The 22,034-nt window shown below is 39.2% G+C and overlaps 1 protein-coding gene across 4 annotated transcripts; it reads right to left on the bottom strand.

Moving 5' to 3' along the window:
• Positions 1–350: 350 nt before the first annotated feature.
• On the bottom strand, positions 351–15,987 carry RAP2C (RAP2C, member of RAS oncogene family). 4 transcript variants are annotated; one of them, XM_032474562.1, is made up of 5 exons: positions 14,404–14,830; positions 13,745–14,275; positions 13,463–13,623; positions 10,699–11,011; positions 351–2,902 (listed from the first exon to the last, which is right to left on the bottom strand). In XM_032474562.1, the coding sequence occupies exons 3-4, from the start codon at positions 13,535–13,537 to the stop codon at positions 10,733–10,735; spliced, it is 354 nt and encodes a 117-aa protein (XP_032330453.1). In that variant the 5' UTR covers positions 13,538–13,623; positions 13,745–14,275; positions 14,404–14,830; the 3' UTR covers positions 351–2,902; positions 10,699–10,732. The 4 variants fall into 4 exon arrangements, with proteins under 4 accessions (XP_032330453.1, XP_032330452.1, XP_032330451.1 ...); XM_032474561.1 differs by lacking the exon at positions 14,404–14,830 and adding an exon at positions 15,861–15,987 and having other exon boundaries at positions 13,463–14,275; XM_032474560.1 differs by having other exon boundaries at positions 13,463–14,275; positions 14,404–14,832.
• Between the last annotated feature and the right edge of the window lie 6,047 nt (positions 15,988–22,034).

The raw sequence follows: 22,034 nt of genomic DNA, 5'->3' as shown, positions 1-22,034 counted from the left end.
ATCTATAATCTCCTATACATGGACAATTCCCAGCCCACAGATGTGTAGTTGGGCCACTTTCTCCATATGGGACAAGTCATATGCATTATTCTTTTTTACCCATTTCTAATTTATTTATAAGTTATTCAATTAATTAGATATTACATTTTAGGGTATGTCTCAGTTTCCCCTCCCATATGCCAAAATGGTGACTAAGGACACAAGTGGACATTTAACTTGTTTAAACATGTACTGCAACATACATTATCATTTTGATAAAGTAATGATTTTCAGTTATGAAAAAGATTTACAAGTTAGTAGTAACAAGTAACAAGTAGTAACACACCAAATAATTCAAGAAACCAACCTCAGTAATACAGATGTCTATTTTATTAAAAAAGTTACAAACAGGTGGACTGCAGGGTTGTCTTACAAAATGACAAGAATGAAATCTATTGGAAAAATTTTACTTTTACAAATCTTTATAGGTCATTGTTCAATGTTTGTACTTGTTATTTGAGATTTTTACCTTTCATTGATAAAGTTACAGTACATTAGATCCATGATAATAGGTTACATGATTTTATTTGCAGAGCCCTACTGCAGTGATTTGAACCACTCCTAAACAGATGCCATAGTAAAGACGAGACATATATTGCATTTAATATTAATTCATTATTCTAATAAGCAACTTGACATGCAATCTATTGAGGAAGCTAAAATAACTTTTGGTCCCTTTTCTTAAAATGTGCTGGAGAAACCACCTTTAAATCACTTTCCCCTGATTCCTGTGATCCTAAGTGAATTCAAGTTAAATTTGTTGCTGCAGTCAGTGACAGAGCGAGAGCGAGAGCGAGAGCGAGAGCGAGAGCGAGAGCGAGCGAGCGAGCGAGCGAGGGGGCTAGCTAGAGAGAGCGAGAAAGTGTGGGGGGGCAGGGAGGAGAGCAAGTGAGAAAGAGAGAGAATGAGAACAATCCATAGGAAAGAAACACTGTTTAATAAAATCTATGGAAAATTTAAATCATCATGAATTATTTGATTCCTTTAGAATTTCTCACAGCTAATACAGATGAACCACGATCACTTAACCTACTTTGAACTGAGTGTTTGGTTTTAAGTTTGGTATTAAAGTGCAAACTTAAATTAGGTATTCATTTCAGGCAGTTTATAAATAAGAAATAATGTTTCAATTGCCTCCACCCTTACAATCTCACCATAAAATTTAAAATCTAAAGTTAAAGAGTTCACTTTGAGGGAATTTGATCAGGAATCAAATGCAACACGATTTAAAAAAAGGAAATCAAAGTTTAATTAATTTCTATGCAATAATTAATGGTCATACTGACCAATAAATCACATGAATGTAGATACCACTTTATTGGAACATCACACACAATAAACTTAAAATTGCCACACCCTTCCAAAAACCATCACTGCATATATTAGAGCTTTCCTTGACAAAGTTATTGAGCTATTATTATAGATCAAAAGTATAGTTTTGGTTTTTTTGTTTTATTTAGAAGCATGTTCAAATGACTAAAGCTGGGCTCCTAAAACTTTGGTGCAGTAGGTAAGCTGCAGTTACTAACTTCTGCAAATTAAAAGCACACAACTAAAACCAAATAAAAACCCAACAACAAATACTGTCAACCTTACAAAATGTTAAAATCATTGCTAGAAAAAGCGCTTGTTGTCAGATGTTACTCTTTATAAGTTTTCTTTGTTTCTATACCTGTGTTACTGTTAAAATGTTCAAGTATTCAGACAAAATGTGCTGATTAGGTAAACAACATGGAAGGCAATGGCTATTGGAAGCACACTTGAAAAAGGAAAAAAAAAAGCCCAGAGACTTGGCGCTATTCTCCCTCCTGTTACACAGATTTTTGTCTCTACTACGAACATGCTTCTTGAGAAAGAACTAAAAAGCAATTGTGATAGTGCAAGAAAACTTTAACAAATATTGCTTTAAACTATTATTCAGAAAGACAAATATTAAGAACTAGAAAGTGTATATGATTTTATTTGAATTTAATTTTACATGTGCAGAAGTCTACTAGATGTCAATTACAAGCCTGACAGGCAAAGCTGAGCTATCTCTGTTTAGGTATACAATTAATTTACCATGGATACAATATCCCTTTTCAAAGGCATTGCTAAGTAGGTCATAACTAAATTTAGAACTTCACAGAAAGGAAAATGTTACTGCTGCAATTTGATGCTGTAAATGAGATTAACACATGTGAAAACCTAATGGAATCAAATGCTTAACTCTTCAGCTAAATGCTCTACAGTCAATTTCAAATATCAATTGTAACGTTCAGAACATTTTAATTACAAAAAACACATCACAAACTGCACCTGAAGAAAAGGGATATTCCATCCATACAGGTAAAAGGTGATCTTTAGTTTCTTTTTTACAACACTGCCACACGTAAACAAAGTCTCAAAGGATTAACCAACTATTTGAAGGAGAAAGATTTTACAAATAGAATGAAGCACTGGTGCGAGGTAATATACAGAAGTAACCATTTGTTTAAGGCTCAATTTTTCTCCATTATAACTTTCTTTTAAAAGGCATTGAGTAGGTAATACTGAGTTTGAGTATTTAATAAATACAAGTTGAGAAACTGATTAAAGAAATCAATTAAAATATTAAAAATTAATTCTTGCATATTAGCCATCAATAAGAACTTAAGAAAGCTACAAAAGGACTGATTGATAAAGAACAGATTTTAAACATATGGTAAACGTGCTAAGCATTCCTGTTTAGGTCAATGGATCTTGAAGGCCAAAGACCTTATGCACTTAATTAGATGTATGGCAACATGCTGTAATAGAGACAGGTTTACCAAGGCTCAGTTCTGCAACCCAGGTTGTAAAGTTCTCCAAAGCAGCATCTGTGCAAATTTCCTCTGAGTTTTATCTGCAATTAAGATAAAAATGTCATAAAAATGCAGAAATATAGAATATAGTTTAAAATAAGAACACCGACAGCAGAGCTATATACACATGGAAGTGGTACCAGAACTTTAAAGTGGAATTTCACTGTGTTCCCCATAAGTTTAAGTAAGAATAATTTTCTGTGACCCAAAAAAGTCATTAAATTTTAGCAACACTATAATGATGCATTGGATGTAATACACTGTGTAACTTTTATTTTTTTAATTATATTTTATAAAGCATACAATATTAAAAATGCTATTATTCATTTAAAAGATCTTACAGTATAAAAGTGGTAAATGTTAGTTCTACTTTGAATTTGATCTCTTTGTATTTTTAATGAGAAATAGTATTAGAATTAAATGCATACTGATTATCAACTAACTTGACAGTATGCAAAACTTCAAAATTCAGGGTTTTTCCTTGAACTTAAAATAAAATGTAACTCAATCAAGTTCTAGCTATTAAGTACCTACTAGGTGCCTGACTTAGGTAAGATGCTAGGTGACAACAGCAGTTCAAATTTCCCACTCAGGTCTGCCCTTTTCTGTACATCCTCCCAACCATAAAAAACTTCTATGATTGAGATTTCTCAGTCTCTGCTCTTACAACTGGTAGACTTCCGCCCTCCTAATTAATACCAGGGGGGAAATATCTATCATTCAGACACAATGCCCTTTAACTGTGCTTACCAAATAGCTTCCAAGGGAGTGGGATTACATTTGTTTTTTAATGTAAAAGATAGAAATTGTTAAATAAAGCCAGAAACAAAGAGTAGAATAGCAACTACGAGAGAATGCCAAATGAAACCAACCTAAGATCACCTAAGAGCTCTACCAATGTTTATACATGCATAATTTTCATTTCATTTGACAGCTACACTTCTCTTAGTGTTCAAAGAGCCTGAGAGAACTCTTTATTAGCAGCTATATCATAAAATGATTCATTTTTAAAGAATGTCTCTCTGTTCATTATTATTGAAATTCTGCCACCTAAACACATTAGGAAAAACAGAACAAAAGTTTGCCTCTTTAGAAATTATTATAGAAAATTTTCTTCCTATTAAAATTAAAACTTTTTTGTATTAGAGGCAGTTGTTAATTAGGACACTGGTTATTTAAGCTTGGGCAAGTCCAGTTCTCTCATCATTAAAAAAAAAAAAAGGATAATTCTTTCCTGACAAGGTTACGGTAAATATCACGTAAGGTACTATGTGAAAGTACCTTATATGTCAAATGTCAAGTATTTTTTTCATTTCTCAGCAATGCTATAAATTTCTAGAAGACCAGAATTATGTCTTTGATATTCCAGATTAAAGACCTTGATATTTTTAGCCTTGTTTGAATTTTTATACCTATCTGAACACAATAGTATTTCATTATATATGCAATTCATTGTGAGGATTTTTCAGTAATTCAGACTAGATTTTCCTCAATAATCTGAATTAATAAGTTGGCTATAAATTTTAATCCACATTTTTCAAAATAAATAATTACAGAATTTGGGATTTTCAAATCTGAATGTCTCTTAAATAGGGAAGACTTGTAATATAAGATGAATTAATAGTTCAGGCATTCTCTGAAATCAAACTGAGGAAGTAGTAATTATTTCTTGCCAAAATAAACAATACAAACCAGCTTATTAACTATAATCTACACTAAATAAAAGGTAATACATACGTTATTTCCTACCCACTAAAAACCTGGTTAACATTTGGTCCATCCACATTTCACAGGATGACAATAATCCAGTGAAATCAAGAGACATAGATAAATAACAGGTCAGATTCAACAATATTAATAAGAAGCATACCATCAAACAAAGTATTAAATACCAGCTACTTTTCGAGAGCAATAAATTACCTGAAGTAATAAATCCTGAAGCAAAAGCGTGCATTAAGCAAAAAGGACAGTCTCTCTCTCAGATTAGAAGTTCACAGATGCTAAAGGTAAATGTTATTGCTCCACACTGTGACAGAAAAATTTTCAGCATACTAACAACTCTCATTCATTTAAAAAACATTCCAGAAGCTTTAAAGGCAGCTGGTCAAACTCATACTTTTGAACTCCCAGGATATCACATCCAGACATACTGCAAAAGTATAACTTGCTGCTTGTGAGATAGAACACAAGTGATCCTTGTCCTCACTCTCAAGTTCACAGCAAGACATTCAACAAATCTTAGCTCTAGAGGCTTCTGCTGAAACTCTTGCTTAACTGGTTTCACTTTTTCACATTTTTCTAATTAGATTTTGTTATGAAAGAGAAAAAAAAATTTTTAATCCCAAACAACAGTTCAAACCTTTTGTTCAGGAAATTATGAAAGAGGGTCTCCCAAGTGAGATAAATTGGTACACCAGAGTACCAAACACAGGACTAAAAGAACAAAGATCATTATTTATGTCAGCCTGAAGAAAAAGGGTGACTCTTGATTCAAGACTAGCACATCATTTCACGTGGCAGCAGAATGCCTGGGATGTTAACAAAGGCTCCTGAAAGGCTTAGCAGTTTATGAATGTCTTTTCAGCTTAGCTGGATTTAGCATTTCTAAATACAATGGTATTTACTAGAATTCTTCTTAGCAAATATAAATGTGCAATCATAATCAATTTTAATTTTTTCCAGTTTTAGACATGAGATCAAAGGAACTTTTTAAAAAATAAATATCCCTTCACATTTTTCACTTGGCATCTTCATATCCAAGTTAAATATTAAGTTATATTAGCACAACACTAGGCTAGAATTCTGCTGATAGCGTTTATGTTTTTGTTAAGTATCTTCTGTTTGTTTCTGCACTGTAATTTGCATAATACTCATGAAGCTTATTGGGATGGAGTGGGAGGACTAGGGTCATTTAAAGCACTCATCTGTCACACATTAGAGAGAGCAGAAGCTGAACCTATGGCATAGAATCTTCAAATCGAAGTGGAACCATGCTTTAAGGAGAACACACACCCTAAAAGTTTATGGTAAATGCAGGCTGGAAAGGAAAAGGTATTTTTCTTATGTCCTACCCCGAAAATCTCTAAGTTTAAATTCGTATGTTGAGTTCAATTCCAAGGCTGCAAATAGTATGACCACATCCACTGATAATAAGCAGCAGTGTGAGCCCAATGATCTGATCCCAGCTGCTAGCTTTGAATTAAACCAGGTAGGAGACTGCTCCCCTCAACTCTAAATTGCTTTTTCTGAATCCAATATTCCTAAGACTGTGGCTAATCAAAGGAATTTGGGAGTATGTTTCTGGGAGGATAAGTTTTTCCAACAGCTGACAGGACTTAAGTTTTCCTTAGTGATATTATCCTCTGGATTTTAGGATTCCACTGAGAAGTAATCCCATGAGGAGAATCTTTCCTGTAGTATGGCTAGAACACTTCCTCAGTGGCAATTCTCCAACTCCATGATGCAATTTTTGTTAATTCTACTGATGGTTCATTTTAAGCTAGAGGTAACAGAGTAAAACTGAATGGCTCAAATGCATTTCATTCTTCAATAAAAGTCTAATCTTGAGGTTAAAAGGAAGCAATTAAAGAGGGAACAGATACACAGAGTCAGTCTAATCACCAGACACCTCTATACCCAGAGCAGGTCTAACTAGGCACCTATCCACTCTGAACGGTCCCAAACCAGGAACCTTGAGGGGGTCAGTGAAGGTCTGGGAGAGTTAGGGGGCAGAAAGTATAAGGCAGCTCTGTTCTCCCCTTTTACCCCAAGTCGACTGCAGGGCTTTACGGTGCACACTACCCCAAAGCAAGCTTCCTCCTCCGTTCAGGGCCGCCATGCCACAGGCTCCATTTTGGCTCACTATGTGAACTGGTTGACAAGTGAGCATTTAAAATAAGCTATTTTCTCCAAAGTGACATGCAAAATAGGGCAGAAAAAAAAAAAGAAACTACCTATCTAAACTGTAACTTCAGCAACAGAATTCCACCCTGGTGTTTTACGGGTATGATTAATATTTAACCTGGATATGAAAATGCCAGCATTTTAAAGCACACAATGTGATTTAATTTTCATGATTTCCACCTCTCACTTGCTAAATCCTCAACATATCTAATTAAAAGCTGGAAAAAAGATGAGAAACAATTCTGATTCTACATATTTATTTTACAAAAACTGAAAATGCTAATCAATTCCACTGTGTTTAGAAATAGTAAGGCCAGCTAGACTAAAATGACATTCATAGATGGTTCAGCCTTTCAGGAGCCTTTGTTAACATCCCGGGCATTCTGCTGCCACGTGAAATGATGTGCTAGTCTTGAATCAAGAATCTCCCTTTTTCTTCAGGCTGACATATATAATGAACTGAGGCTGACATAAATAATGATCTTTGTTCTTTCAGTCTGATTCCTGGTGTTTGGTACTCTTATGCACCACTTACTCTCGTTGGGGGAATCCGTTCATAATAATAACTTCTGTCACTACTGGATTAAGATATAGGAATCCTTGAAAAACAGTCTTTTAAACAATTCTATTTGTCACAGAGCATTTACCAAATGGTCACACTTAAGGGATAACTTTAATGTCCTTCAACCTTTCAGGGAATTAACAGAATATTTAGGATATAATTTTCTTTTTGGCATTCCCTCTGTTTGGATATCACCTCTACCCCTCCACTATCCACTCAAATCCTACCCGTTCTTTAAAGTCTAATTCAAATGCTACTGCTTCCCAGTTCCTCTAAATCAGTGGTTCTTAACCAGGGGCAATTTTGCCCCTCTGGAGATACTTGGCAATGTCTGGAAATATTCCTGTTCATCACAACCGGGGAACGAGGCGGGGTGGGGTAATGCTACTGGCATCTAGTAGGTAGAGGCCAGGGATGCTGCTAAACATCTTGCAATGCACAGGCCAGGCCCCACAACAAAGAGCCCAGAATGTGGAGAAACCTGCTCTAACTGAACCTGGTCTCTTCTTTCTCTGAACCTCCCAGCACTGTGATTTACTTCTTCTATAGTATCATGAGATGATTAACCAAACACTCATCATTCTCAACAACAGTGTATCAAAACAGCCAAATGTTAATTATTGACACCAATATAGAGGCACTATAATACAGTTAATAAAACCAAAACAGGGCTGCAACTCTGACCTGGCTTTCTATTATACTCCTGCTGCACAGTAAAATGAAGTCCTTCAAAGTACCTGATGGCAGGCTGCTCACGTCAGTAAGAAAACCAGCCACAAGAGCAGCGCGGAAGGAAATCTGGCATTGCTTCCAAACTTACACTATGACTACTGCCAATGGGAGGGTGAAAGGTGAGGAAACAATCCTGGGGGTCATGCAGATAAACAGGTGTTGGGCAAGAGACTGGTGACTCAAATTTAAGAGTGGTAAGAAACAAATGGGAGGAACTATCAGAAGTCATTCTTCGAGCATTAATAAATTTTCCCTTTCAATCAAGAGTAACCAATTTACAGCAATCACAGTCTGTCTTACTATCTCTAACTTGGACATGGTACTCTTCTAAATATTAAGGACAAGCACTTCTCAAATCACCTTTACTTGCCAAAGTTTGATCTTCAATTTAGATATGGGACTGACAGATTTCAGAGCTCCATGACTCAAGCTACAGGATTCAGAATCCATCACCTATTTTTCTAGATAAATAGTAAGCAAGCACAACCACAAATTTCATGGGCCTCAGATTACAGATCCCCATACACATCAGTTCAATCTTATTCGGTATCAGCAAAAACCTGCATAGAGTATGCTTTGTTCTAAAAGATCTTGGCCAGGGGACTCTAATATTTTTAGAAATCCAGCTGATTAGATATTTTAGTTCAAGGCTCACACCTTCAATCATGTATTCTGCTTACAAAAACCAAAAAAAAAAAAAAAAAACTACACAGGCAATTTAACTATTATAAAAATGAAGAATTACTGGTATTAATGTTTTCTTATTTTTAGTACATTAATTAACAAAAAATATAAACATAGTTTGCTTGAGATATTAGAAGGTCTATTTAATCATCCCTATAGGTAATCAAGTAGATTAAAAGTAACTTAGGTCACAAAAGTTGCAAAATGAAATGAATTCAGAAATAATTCAAAATAAGAAAGCTTTAAAAATAGCTTTAGACATTTTCCATTTACCAATCTAAGAGTGATCCTCTACACGTAAGAGACCAATTTTATTCAGTTTACTTCTATAGCTGTCTACATTAATGATGGAAAGAAAGTTGGGAACATTTTACAGGAGCTGGTTAATTTTTTATAAAGATGATAAAAGTAAAATGCATACACTTTACCATTTGCCTGGTTAAAAGTGTCAGATAGAGAAATAGAGCATGATGGTAAAGATGCAACACCACAGAGCTTGTTCACACTTGAAGCTGGCTTATAATTTAAGAAAAGACATTGTGGAAACAAGAACACTGGACTCGGTCACCTACATATGCCTGTTCTTGCCTCAAAAAAACCCAAAACAAAACAAACAAAACTGCAAGTGCAATGCTATCACCAAAACATATGCCGGGTTACAGCCTGAACAGTGATGCTGTATGATAACAGATGTAGCTAGGTGTAAGACAATAACTGTGTTTTCATCACATTCTGTTATGCTAAAAAGCTGATGAGTGAAAGCATTCTGAAAAAAAAAAAAAAAAGCACTGTTGTCATCCTTCATTTTCAAAGATGACACTACCTGACAGGAGATCTTGTCTGCAAAGATAAATTAGGGACCGTTAGTCTTTTCTCCAGGGAGCACATATAAAGCCAGACCTTTGATTAGGAATCATCTCTGCGATCTGAAATGACTGTTGCCATTTGCAACACTGCCTCCTAGACTCGAGGTCAGGCTTGGCTCAAAACAATCAATTCCATTCCTGATACTGTCAGGCTAGTCTGGCATTTTCTGTGGCTTCTTGGCCATCCAGGCTATTGCTTGTCTTATCTTATTATCTAAGTATCACTGTCTAAGTGGGACTATCTGTCCAATTACAATCTAGATTAAAAGATCATGATATGAATAAAATAATCTCATCTTAAATGCTCGGTAAATTATATATAATCCTACTTTTCTAAAAACTCATTCATTAAAAAAAACCTTTTATTAAGTTACCATTTAGCTCAATGAAAAGCGTGAAGGTTTTGTTACTGTTATTATTAATGCCATTATTTACTGAACTGAATACAAATGTTTCCTGGGCTTGGAATTGTCCCTTCTAATACACCACAGATGATTTCACCTGATTCTCATTTGGACCGTGTATTTATAATGAAGTCAAGGTACACGGTGGCACTATAATTTGTTATTACCAGAGGTCATTTAAGTCCCTCCAGTGCAAGGTACAGATGAACTTGATTAAAATAATCATCCTGTTAAATCAAACACTTGGGTGATTAGTAAATTGATGATTTCAATTAAAGCAGCTCTCCAGCCTGGGATAGAAAAGCACAGAAAACATAAAACTAATCATCTTCTCAAATTATTATTGGATGATCTCCCGTGCATTTTGGATGCTAAATCACCAAAACAGGGAAGAGGTGTATTAACTCACTCCACTCCAAAGGAATGTTATCAATCAAGCAAAGAGAGAAGAACAGTAACTCACTTAAAAAATAAAAAAATCTTGGGAATGAGAACATAGGCAATTTCTTACCTTTATTTTACTTATCTGTATTTTTTTTATTTTCTACATTGAATGTTGACTATTTTGTGCTAAGGGAAATGTTTTTTAAAAAAATATAGAAATTTAAGGTAGCACAATGTGTATTAATATTAACTAGCTTTTTGATATACTTGATCAAAAAAGTAACATTCCATCAGCAACTAACCTGCTCGGTATGGCCATGATTGAGGTTATCTTTTTTACTGGACAACACAAGTTGTACAACACTGATCTTGCTTCTCGGGCAGGGATGAATAGTTCATTTGCCTGACGATCTCAGCAAAAAGTTCATCCACCATTGATTTACTTTTTGCCGATGTTTCCATGAAAGGACAGCCCCATTCTTGAGCCAGAGCTCTGCCTTCTGAAGACATAACCTCTCTTTCTGGTTCCAGATCCACTTTATTTCCTACTAGGATCAGTGGGACTTTTTCATATCTCTTCACTCTGACAATCTGATCTCTCATTGGCTTGATATCCTATTTAAACAATCACAAAGAGAAAGAAAAAGATTATGCTGTTTGTATAACCGTAACAGAAATATTGCAATATCACAAGAAGTCATCCTCCAGTTAGTATAGAAAGCTGAATCCAAAATAAAACCAGACACTCAAATGGAGAAAATATCATTTTCTCCACTGAAGCAGGAACTGGGTAATTTCCACAGCCCCTACCTGCTGGATTTCTGTCAAAAATATAAAATATAGGCTGCACACCAACTTTAGGACTCATTTAATCACTTCTTTCCCTCAGCCTATACTGATTTAAAAAGCAAATTGCCAAATATGATGAATCCATTCGTACAAAAGGGTGTTTGGCCATCTCCTTAAACTTGCCGGCTTGTCATCACTCCTGGTAACACCTGTTATCCCGGCACGGGATTGCAGCATCTATGCATTCCTAGCCATTTAGCAAGAGCACTTGAGAGAAAGTGTTTTGGGTGGGAACAAAAACACTGTGTCGTGCCTAGGACCAAAGTTAAAAACAGGTTCACACACTTAAATGTTTCATTTTAAATTTAATGGTATGCCTTCATCCTTGAAATACACTTCAGTACTAGAAATTACTGTACACTGGTGAGAAGCTCCTGGGAGGGACAACGCAGGGGGGAGTCTGGGCGCGAAGAAATCAAACTTTTCTTTGCTCACATTCGGTTTTACAACTGCCATTTTCTCCCATATGTATTGCTTTTTCTAAGTAATTATAATTAATTACAAAAGATAAAAGCCTTAGCTATTCTCTAGGAGTGTCAACTGGGGGGTTGCATCGATTTAAGACTACTATAGATTTAATACTAACATTACATTTTTTGGATTTTTTGTAACTTAAAAGGTTTAATTTAGGTATAACGTGTTTCATTTGAATAGTTAAACAGTATTCACATGCAGGATGAAGGAAAAACAAGGGACTGAAAACTTACAAAAACATAGTTATTTGATATTTGCAACAATTTTGTTTGATCACATATCAATTCAGTCTTCTAGGTTAAGCTTCTTTTCCCTGTGTCTTTATGGAAACACAAGTTCAGCTGAGAATCCAAATTTATGACATTTGGGCTTAAAAGAGTTTAAGTCTCCATTGAAATAATGGTAATTTTTCACTCCCTAATTTATGTGTATAAAAAGAAGTAGATATAATGGAAATCTTACGAGAAACCCTTCAAAAGACTGCCAGCCTCAAGAGAGTCAGCTAATAGAATAACAAATGTCCCAAGGATCCTACAGAAATAAAAGACCTGTCAAATAGCACCTTTAGTAGACTGGCACTTTCTGGAGAAAAATGCTTTTACAATAGTAATGCCTTGGAATTTAAGCCTACATAAAATGAACTTTAGTTTGGCCACAATAAGTTCCAGGGAAACGAATCAAAGTTATTATCTCTAAAAGGAAAAAAAAAATCCTGAAGTTGCTAACATTTGGTTACTGGTAAAATTCACTATAATACTTTAAACTAAGAAAAATGGAATTAGCACATTGAATTGGCTCAAGCACTTAATGTCAAGTAAGCAACATTAAGTGCATACCTTTAAATGCAGAAAAAAAAATGTCCATTTCCTAAATCAATGGAGGTCAATATAATGGGTCAATATGAGGTTATTTATTTTCAAGGAATAAATAGCAACATTTATTGCATCTCTTAAAATAATGTTAAACCTCCAGCCTGTCTCCCAGTGAAGGACAGGTCAGATTTTCCAAAGAAAGTGGACCACCTCCAGTTTGGCCACCTAGCCGGGGGTTAGCACTTGTTCCGTGTTCCCAGATCCACATATTTCCTATAAATATAGTCAATGTTATCAGAAACAATTTGGGTGAACTGCAAAAAAAGGACTGTCATTCTAGATTTTTGTTGGTTATTAATTTTAGGTCCTAGTCCTTTCAATTAGTAACTTCCCTTCACACGCCCCAAGTAAGTAAAGTGCCTCGAAGGCAGGTCTTGAGTTCTTCATCTCGCAGCACTAAGATTTATATATGTGGTTGAGAAATTTGGGTGAGAAAAGAGAGGGGGAGAGGGGAAGCAGACGCAGAGGAATTATCTGTGCAACAGATAATGGGCTGCAAATAATTTTTTCCAAAGAGCTCTATTTGCCCAAGATTATCCGTTAAATGTCGCTTTGTTGGGTAAGTTAATCAATACTTGTTGAACAAGCAACTTCAGAAGGTTATGTTCCAGGCTAAATATACACAGGCTGACTTACTTTTTCACTTCTCTTTGACTTAAAAATAACTTTAAAATATTTGTTGACGGCTGTGACTTTAGTCCTCTCTATAGAAACAACTCGATACTTTTCCGTGCCAGGAGTAACCTCAAAAATGCGCCATGTCTAACTTTCAAAAGCAAAACAGTCATTTACGCACGCTGCAAGCAAACCAGAAGTAAATGTAGGATTACCACACCCCCTTCTAACAAATTACAAGACTCGGTTTGGTTACCTGAAAAGACTGTTGATTAACCAGACTATAAACCAGGATGAAACCTTGGCCGTTTTTGATGTAGAGATCTCTCATGGAGGCAAACTGCTCAGTTCCTGCGGTGTCCAGAATTTCCAGCACGGAGGGGGAAGAGTCCACTTCGATCTCTTTGCGGTAGAAATCTTCAATGGTGGGGTCATATTTCTCAATGAAAGTCCCAGTGACAAACTGCACCGTAAGGGCAGATTTGCCAACCCCTCCGCTCCCTAACACCACTACCTTGTATTCCCTCATGAGTCTCACCTTCACCAACTCCTACCCGAGGGAGGGAAAAATAACACCCCGCTAGCTGCGGCGCGGCTCGGGGAGGCGGAAGGTGGGCGGAAATCTGCGAACCCGGGAGGAGAGTGCAGAGCAGACGAGGGCCCGAAGGGGGAAGAAGAGGAAGTTAAAGGAGGGGGAGGGGAAAGAGCGAAGTGTCGGGTGGGTGGGGATGGGATGGTGATGCCCTTCCTATAGGAACTGAAGCCCAGGCAGGGGGCGTGGGGAGAGGGCGAGCCGGGAGCAGCCCGGGGGGGGGGGGGCGGAATGCGCCCCCCAGAGGGAAGGGGTGGGCGTCGCGGGACTGACGGAGGTCCCCCGCGGTAAGGCTGGCGTCTGCGGAGCCCGCAGCCAGGGGCTGCCCCGCACCCCTCCCCCGCCCTTCACACAAAGGGGCCCAGGGACCCCGCTTCCTGGTCGCGCCGCCGAGCCGGCCCAGGCCTGTGGGCTCCGCTCCAGTCGTTGCCGCCCGGGCGGGTCTCTGGGCCGCGGCTCCCGCGGGCGTCGTCCGGCCTGTGATGGGGGTGGGGGGGGGGTAGAGGGCGCGCGTTACCCGCCGGACCCCAGCCCGCCCCAGCCGGGCAGCCCAGGCGGCCGCCTCCCCCGGCTCCCACCCAGACCCGGCCGCCGCCGCCGCTTACCCTGCCGTCCGCACCCGCCCGGCCGCCCGGGAGGCTCTGTCACGCCAAGGCCATGGCCACCGGCCGGCTCCTCCGTCTCACCGCCGCCCCGGCGCTGCGGCTCGCAGAGGGGAAAGAGGCGGGGGCCGTCCGGCGGCGGCGGCGGCGGCCGCTGGGACTCCTGGCGAACCCAGCTCTTTTTTTTCTCACCCACCCCCCCCCACCCCCCCAGCGCACACCCGGAAGGGTTTCCCTGACACACTGGTTGAGGTGCCCCAGTTCCCCGAGACTGGACAGGATCACTTCCGGTGGGGAAAGTCCCACCTCTTCGGGGCGAGCCGGGTGGCTCTGGGGCCGCGCCCTGCCTGGCCGAGACCGCCGGGGACGGTTTCGGTTCGGGGCTATGGCCTTGGCAAAGGGCCTCTCTGAGAACCTCCAGCGTCCTTCTGTTCTCCGCCCGCCTGCCGCTGCTGCCGACAGTCCCACCCCCGACCCCGCGGAAAGCCCCTCCGCGTCCCATTGGCCCCCAGCCCGGGCTGAGGACTCGATCCGCTCGTTGGCCGGTGCAGGACGGCCAGTCATCATCTAACGACCGGGAGGACTCCAAACATTCCTGGACTAGAAGCGGCAGGGAAAATAAAACAGCCAAGAAAGTTGATTCTCTTTGCTGGTATTTCTTCCACTTGCTATTTTTCTAAGAAACGCGTGCAGACTAGCCTTCGACCTCACGAATGGCTCTGATTTTGTATATGGTGTGTTTTATTTCGCCGTGCCTGACAAATAATTAAACACACACACAGTACTTTTGTCATCTGGCAAATCTGCCTTGACTCCACCGGCAAATGCCAAAGTCAGTCCTTTCTTTCTTATCACCGGGCTCGAAAAACAGGATTAGAAGTAGACTTTATGGTACTCTAACTCAGCTTTGCCCCTTTTTGACTGCAACAGCTACGCAGCAGGGAAGAGTTGATTTGAAATTGTTTAGGCCTGCAGACTAACTTTTAATCTTTTCATTATCTGCAGGCACACAATTTGCATGGCTGGCTCCTCCAAGTTAAAGTTTGTTTTAACGGCTATCCTTCATAGTCTTTGAAATGCAAAAGCAAAGGGCTCTACTGTTAAACACTAAGTTTCTATTTTTAGGTAAAATTGTTACTTCTTACATACCTTTCCCTCTGCCAACTTTCTATTTGTAAGCTTTGTGTCAGATCCACAGAGCCCCAGGGTCAGAAGACAGATTATATTTTCGGCATGTCACTCCATTTTTTATTCAAGCATGCACCCAGAATCCTGAAAGAATCAGTCGCCTGTCGAGTTCAGTTGACCCCAGATTCCCTTACTTGCAAGCCCTAATGCCCAGACTGTATAAAAAAGGATTTATTACCAAACCCAAGTTGTTAGACTTTAGAATACAGGCAAATTACAGTAGTGTGAAGTCCCACTGTGTCTCTCCCTGAGTATTCCCCAATGTCACTTACAGTATCCAAAGGACAGTGCAATTTCTCCTAAGCCTCGGGCTGGTGCAGTCTGTCCCGCGAAGTCCTCAGCTATGGCTCCAGCTGGCCTGAGTCCCGCCTGATATCTGAGGCACTGCCCTCTGCTGGAAAAGGTTTGGTCTATGAATTATGAGTCTCCCCATAGGTCACTGCTCCTTCTGCACGTGCTGTTGCCTGATTTGGAGCTCTGCTGCCCATCTCCCTGTCTAGCTGTCTCCAGACTGTCTGGTGGGATCCACAGCCCTGCACCAGCTCTGCTTGTAACTGAGTCTGGAAATTCCTCTTCTGATCCAGCAATCAGTGTTGAGCAATTGCAGCAAGTCTGCTCTGTTACTAAACTGTCAAAGCAGGGTGTTCTTTTTGAGGTGGTCCCGCCTGTTGGCGATTCTGATATCTCTGAATGTGCTGGCCACGGTATTTTGGAGAGAATTCTTTGTTTCCCTATGTAGTGAGACATACCCCTCGTCTCAGTACAGAGCCTTACTGGGTCACTCTCATCCACTACAGGGTTGACAAATGTCACACTCAGTCTGAAGAGCCTTCTAAACTTTCTTAGGAAGTGTATTCATTACAGCAGCATTTAGGAAAAGCAAACAACTGGAAGTAGCTTAAATGTCCTTCCATAGATGATTTAAAAAATAATGTGTACACACACATTCACATTATAGGATACCATGCAGCTGTTAAAAAGAGAAAAGTAGATTTGTAAGTGCTGATATGAAAAGATGGGCAAGATATAGTGTAAGGATGGAAAAAATCAAGGTACTAAACAAATATATAGTTGCTCCCATTTACATAAAATATGTGGGAATGTGTGCAATAGTTATATAGCCATTAAAATCTGAAGCAAAGTCATCAGTGAAGGGTATTATGAAAGGCCTTTCATTTCTCCATATCATTTTAATTTTTAAACAATGATCAGATATTATTGGGAAAAAATGAATAAATATGTTATAATATGTGAAAGGAGAAAAAAACTATGTTGATCATCATTTCTTCAAGAAAAAAAAAAAACAATATCCTGACTGTCGAGGAGTCAGTAGACAGGTCTGCCAGATTTAAACTCCCTCCTCCTGCCCATCCCGTTCTCCCCAAACATCTCTATACTTAGAAAAGTATTTTCACATACATTATCTCATTAGACTCCAGTTGTTCGCCAGTTTACTTTTATTAGGCAAAGAGAGTATGAAGACCAATGGAAGAGCACAGCCTGGCATTTCATCGGCAGCTTCCCTACTTAGCTGTGGGACCTCACACAAGTGATATCACCAGAGTCTGAAATGCCTCACCCGGAAAATGGAGCTAATCCTTTAATGTGAGAATATAATGAATTGTTATATGTAAAATGCTTAGCACACTCCCCTGCTCACGATGAACCTTCAATAAATGCTGGCTATTCGGTTTTTATTTTAAAGATTCAATAAAGTGTTATTTAAAAAAAAAATAAGAGCATGGAGGGAAAAAAAACTTAAAAAGCCCAAATATCTCCAAATGGCACAAAAATAATAACTCAGTTATTCTTCACAAAAGTAGTTATTGTTATTAAATTGGGGGGGGAAGTAATTAGGTTTATTTATTTACTTATTTATTTCTTAACAGAGGTACTGGGGATTGAACCCAGGACTTTGTGCATGCTAAGCACGCACTTACCACCCTCCCCACCATATTTATTGTTAAAAGCTTCTTGTGTTTCCTTTCAGGGGGAAAAAAATGTTTATATGCTATTATATCTATCAATCCATCTTCTATATGTATTTTTAAAATTACTACAAAAGTAATCTTACTACATACACCATTCTGCACCTTGTTTTTTACACTTACTAAATCTTAGTGATTTTTCCACTTAAGAACATACAGACCTATTTCATTTTTTTAAAATGGCTGAACCCTGAGTGAGTTAACCACTTCTCTGTTGAAGGACACTTGTTGCTTCTAGTTCTCTGCACTGAACATTTTGCACATACTCTTTGCCAGCTAACCTTTTGGGTGAATTTCCAGTAGCTCCATAATTGAAACAGAGGGTACTTACATTTACATTAACATTCTTCTCGTCAATATTGCCACATTGTCCTTCAAAAAGATCACACCAATTCACATTTCCTACTAAAGTAGTCTGACCAATGCAGAAAGGTATCTGTTTCTTTATAACCTCACTGTGAGCATTACTAATTGTGGTATTTTATAGCTGTTGTTACTTGCTTTAGGGTATTTTCAGGACTAACAAATGCAGGCTGGTGTTACAGAAGGAATTCAGGCGTCAGAGTCAGACAGTCCTAACATTGCCCTTTGCCAGCTAGGTCTCCATTCCCTCATTTGTAAAGTTGGGCATAATAGCAGGATCTAACTCACAGGGCTCCTTTGAAGAATAAATGAGACAATCCATTCAAAGCACTTAGCTTTCCAAACACTGACTGCTCAATAAATGTAAACTGCTCAAATAATAACTTTCCACACTCAAGGCTCACAGCTGGGGGGAGGGGTCACATCTCCAGAGAGTGTGCCCTTGAGGTTTAGAACTTTTGCTTTAATTCTGTATCAACCTCCACTCCAAAGTAACATTTGCTCGAGCAATCATTTTCAAGAACACAGCTGATTTTTACCATAGCAGGAAGAAACCTTAGGTTATAAAATATATGCAGAATATGTAAGTTACAGGTACATAATTTCATGTTTCACGATTAGCTCGGCACAAGTTTAAAGTGCTAAACAGTTTGCTTCAGGCACCAATTGTTCACTTCTCTTATTTCTCCCTTCCTGTTTATACCTCCTTCTGTTGTGATCCCTGGAGCCATGAACTATTCTGGATAATTTTCACTTCCTTCCCTCATTTCCAAGTGAGCCCTCTCACCTTCCAGATCCTGGGGGGGAAAACCCAAGCCATGATCTATCCACATCCCAGGTGCCTGCCTTCTCTTTTGCTGAAGTCTCCTTTGAGTTAGCAGAAAGCTGAGTCTGTAGTGTCCTCGGTCTTTGCCTATGGAAATCTTCAGCTGAGCATCTCCTCTTATTTCAGTGCTTTAGGGAGGCCCCTCGATATCAGATTGTCCTGGGTTCTTTCCAGCTTTGAAGATTCCAATCTTCTTTTTCAAATCCTGCCTCCAACTACACCAGCTGTTAGTTCTGTATGTCAGCTCCCTCTGGGTACACAGAACCAATTTTATACCTTTTATTATCTTTTTCTCAATATAAAAATGGTTTTCTGGGGAAAATTTTTGAAAAAACATTTTGGAAAAAAAAATTTAAAGGGGTATTCCTACTGCCTGGAGAGAATCACCATTACAATGCCTTTCACGAATTTTTTCTGAGCGTGAATAAAATAGTTTTTAAACTAAGAATGGGATCATATAATTTTGCAAGCTGCTTCTTTCACTTACTGAAACTTTGTAAAGTATTAAAAATACTCATGTACCCCTCATAGCCTGAGTATACATCCCCTCCCCCCCCGCCCCGCCCCCATAGCTTTAACTTTCCTGTAACCTCAATTAGTATGTAATCTCATTCAACCTTGCCCACCTGGAATCCTTCATCCACCCTATGGGATTTCACCAGAAGGGCTGCTTACCAGAGGCCACTTCCCCAGCCTGGTCAAGCAAACACTCCTACAGAGACGCAAAACTTATTTTCCGGACGTGACCGCTGAGAGACTTAGTTCCTTGGAACTCAGGGACGTACTACATAGGTATGTACTACATAGGTATGTACCTAAAACGGATCTGAACTCCTTAATCATTTTCCTTCTCCATTTCATTCTTAATGTCAAAGACAGTAGTTAGGAAAGCCTTTTGTAATTTATTAAGTACCAAATTAATTTAAGGAATTAGTTTTAATAGTAACTATAATCTTTTGTGATTGTTTATATCTGCATGTTTACTGGCAATTTTCATCTGTTGTATGACCTTACTCTTCATTTACCAGCATCTGAATCACCTGGAGAGGGTGGTAAACTACAGCTGGGCGGGTCCCAGCGCCGGAGTTTTTGATTCTGGGACGGGGCCAATGACTTGCACTTCGAAATTCTCAGATGCCGCCGCTGCCGCCGCTGCTGCTCCGGGGGACCACACTGGAAGCACCACTGTTCTAAAAACTGGTAGGACTTGATACTCGGACATTCCCTGCTCAATATTCATTGATCTATCCACTCATTCATTCATTCACTCGCTCGCTCACACAACACACATTGGTTGAATTCCTACGCTATGCCAAGCACTCTGCTAGGTAGTGGGAATAGAAAGACGGATGAGACACTGCCCTAAAGAGTTCATGGCCCTTTGAGGAACACACAATGAAATCAATATTTACATTATAGCGTGGCAAGTGCCATAATAGAGATATGGCCAGGCTATTCTGGAAGACTCCTGAAGGGCATCAGGGAAGGTTTTCTGGAGGGTGATTGGGCTCTAGGCATGGAGGCCGGAGGGGCTAGTAGGGGCTAGACACGGATTAAGAAAAGCCTTCTGTAGTAAACTGAGGGGTTTGACTTTTGCCCTGAAGGCTGTAGGAAGTCATGGAAGGTGGTTTTACAAAGCAAGAGTAGGGAAGTTATCATCTAGCCCCAGGTTCAAATATTGGCTGTGATGCTTGTATGACCTGGGGCAAGTTACTTAACCTTCTTTGAGTCTCCCTTTCCTCATACGGAAAGGGAAAAACAGCATCTACCTTCTTTAGGTGTGAAGACTAAGTAAGAGAAAGTAGCTGAGTTCCTGGCATATGGTAGGTGTTTAATAAATGGTGATAATGCATAGGTCTGAACTTTAGAAAGCTAAAGAGATGGAAGACGTGCTTCTCGGGTTATTACAACTCATTTGTGATGACCAGGCTAGTTCAAACAGCAAGGCCATATTTGTTGTAGTGGCAAGTTGGATGATTTAATGGTATAATGATAGTGATTTATTGATTACAGACTGTATGCCAGGCATTGTGCAAAGTGATTTACATCATTTCATTTAATTCTTGCAGTAGCCCGAAGAGTTCAGTGCTATTATTATTATTCCCAATTTTACAATGAATGGATTAAGGCACAGAGAAGTTAAGTAACTTGTATAGAGTCACACAGCTTGTCAGTGGCACAGATTAAATTCAAAGTCAGGTCAGTCTGACCCCAGAGCCTACACTATATTAACCACCTTGTTTCAGAGCAAGCAGTTCTGTTTCTTTGGAGTATGGAGTAGTGAATCGGTGGTAAGATGATGTTAAAGATTTGGGGCTTATCCTTCTGTTTCTCTGAATGTGAGCAAGGCTGGCTGTCCCTACTGATTTCCTACCCCCTCTGAGAACGTGCCTCCAGGGCCTGCCAGGGGCCACTTGACCATGGGTCTGTGGGCGCTTCCTATTGATGGCCAGGTTGTAACAATTACCTTCCACAATGCCTTGGAGCATTTACAACAGGGAACCTCCTTTTCTTGCCCCTGGGATCATATTCAACTCCATGGGAAGAGTCAGGGAGTAAGTTTAATTATTATTATTTTTAAATTTTCGTTTATTTATTGGGGGGGTAATTAGGTTTGTTTGTTGTCTGTTTATTTAATGGAGGTACTGGGGATTGAACCCAGGACCTCATGCATGCTAAGCATGCAGTCTACCACTGAGTTATACCCTCCCCCCTAATTATTTTTAATACTATTATTACAAATAACAGTTCTTGTTTATTGGGCCCTTGGTATGTGTCAGGAACTTTGTGGAATATTTTGATCCTCACAGCAACCTACAGCAAGTACTATTATCATCATCCGTAGTTTAAAGAGGAGAGAACTAAGGCTCAGAGAGGTTGAGTAACTTACCTAAACTCACACAGCTTGCAGATGCAGATTTAAGTGGAAAACTGGTACATTCATTTTTACAAACCTTACATTTTGAATTTCTTGCTTTGCCTCTGTAGCTGTAACACTTCCAAACACAAATGTAATTCTCTTGAATGCTTCTACTATCTACATGACTTAGTTACCAGACAATAGTTCAAACGCAATTTTAATGATGTATATACAAGTAATGCCTGTTTCCTCAAAATTATTGCATAATACAAGAAGTCATTTTTTGACTATTATGAAAAAGACAAGAAATAACAAGTGTTGATGAGGGTGTGGAGAAAAGAGACCCTGGTGCACCCTTGGTGGAAACTGGTGCACCACTATGGAAAAAAAAAAACAGGGAAACAACCTA

Source organism: Camelus ferus, chromosome X, assembly GCF_009834535.1.
Source record: "Camelus ferus isolate YT-003-E chromosome X, BCGSAC_Cfer_1.0, whole genome shotgun sequence".
NCBI classification, from domain to species: Eukaryota; Metazoa; Chordata; class Mammalia; order Artiodactyla; family Camelidae; genus Camelus; species Camelus ferus.
Note: the sequence above shows the minus strand (reverse complement) of the source record. Positions and strands in the feature narration are given on the sequence as shown.

Excerpts from the sequence above, each read along its gene's own strand:
- RAP2C (XM_032474559.1), bottom strand. The coding sequence starts at position 14,902 with ATGGGACGCGGAGGGGCTTTCCGCGGGGTCGGGGGTGGGACTGTCGGC. Across the intron at positions 14,276-14,403 it reads GGGCGGGTGCGGACGGCAGG|GCCGGACGACGCCCGCGGGA; the intron begins GTAAGCGGCGGC and ends CCCCCATCACAG.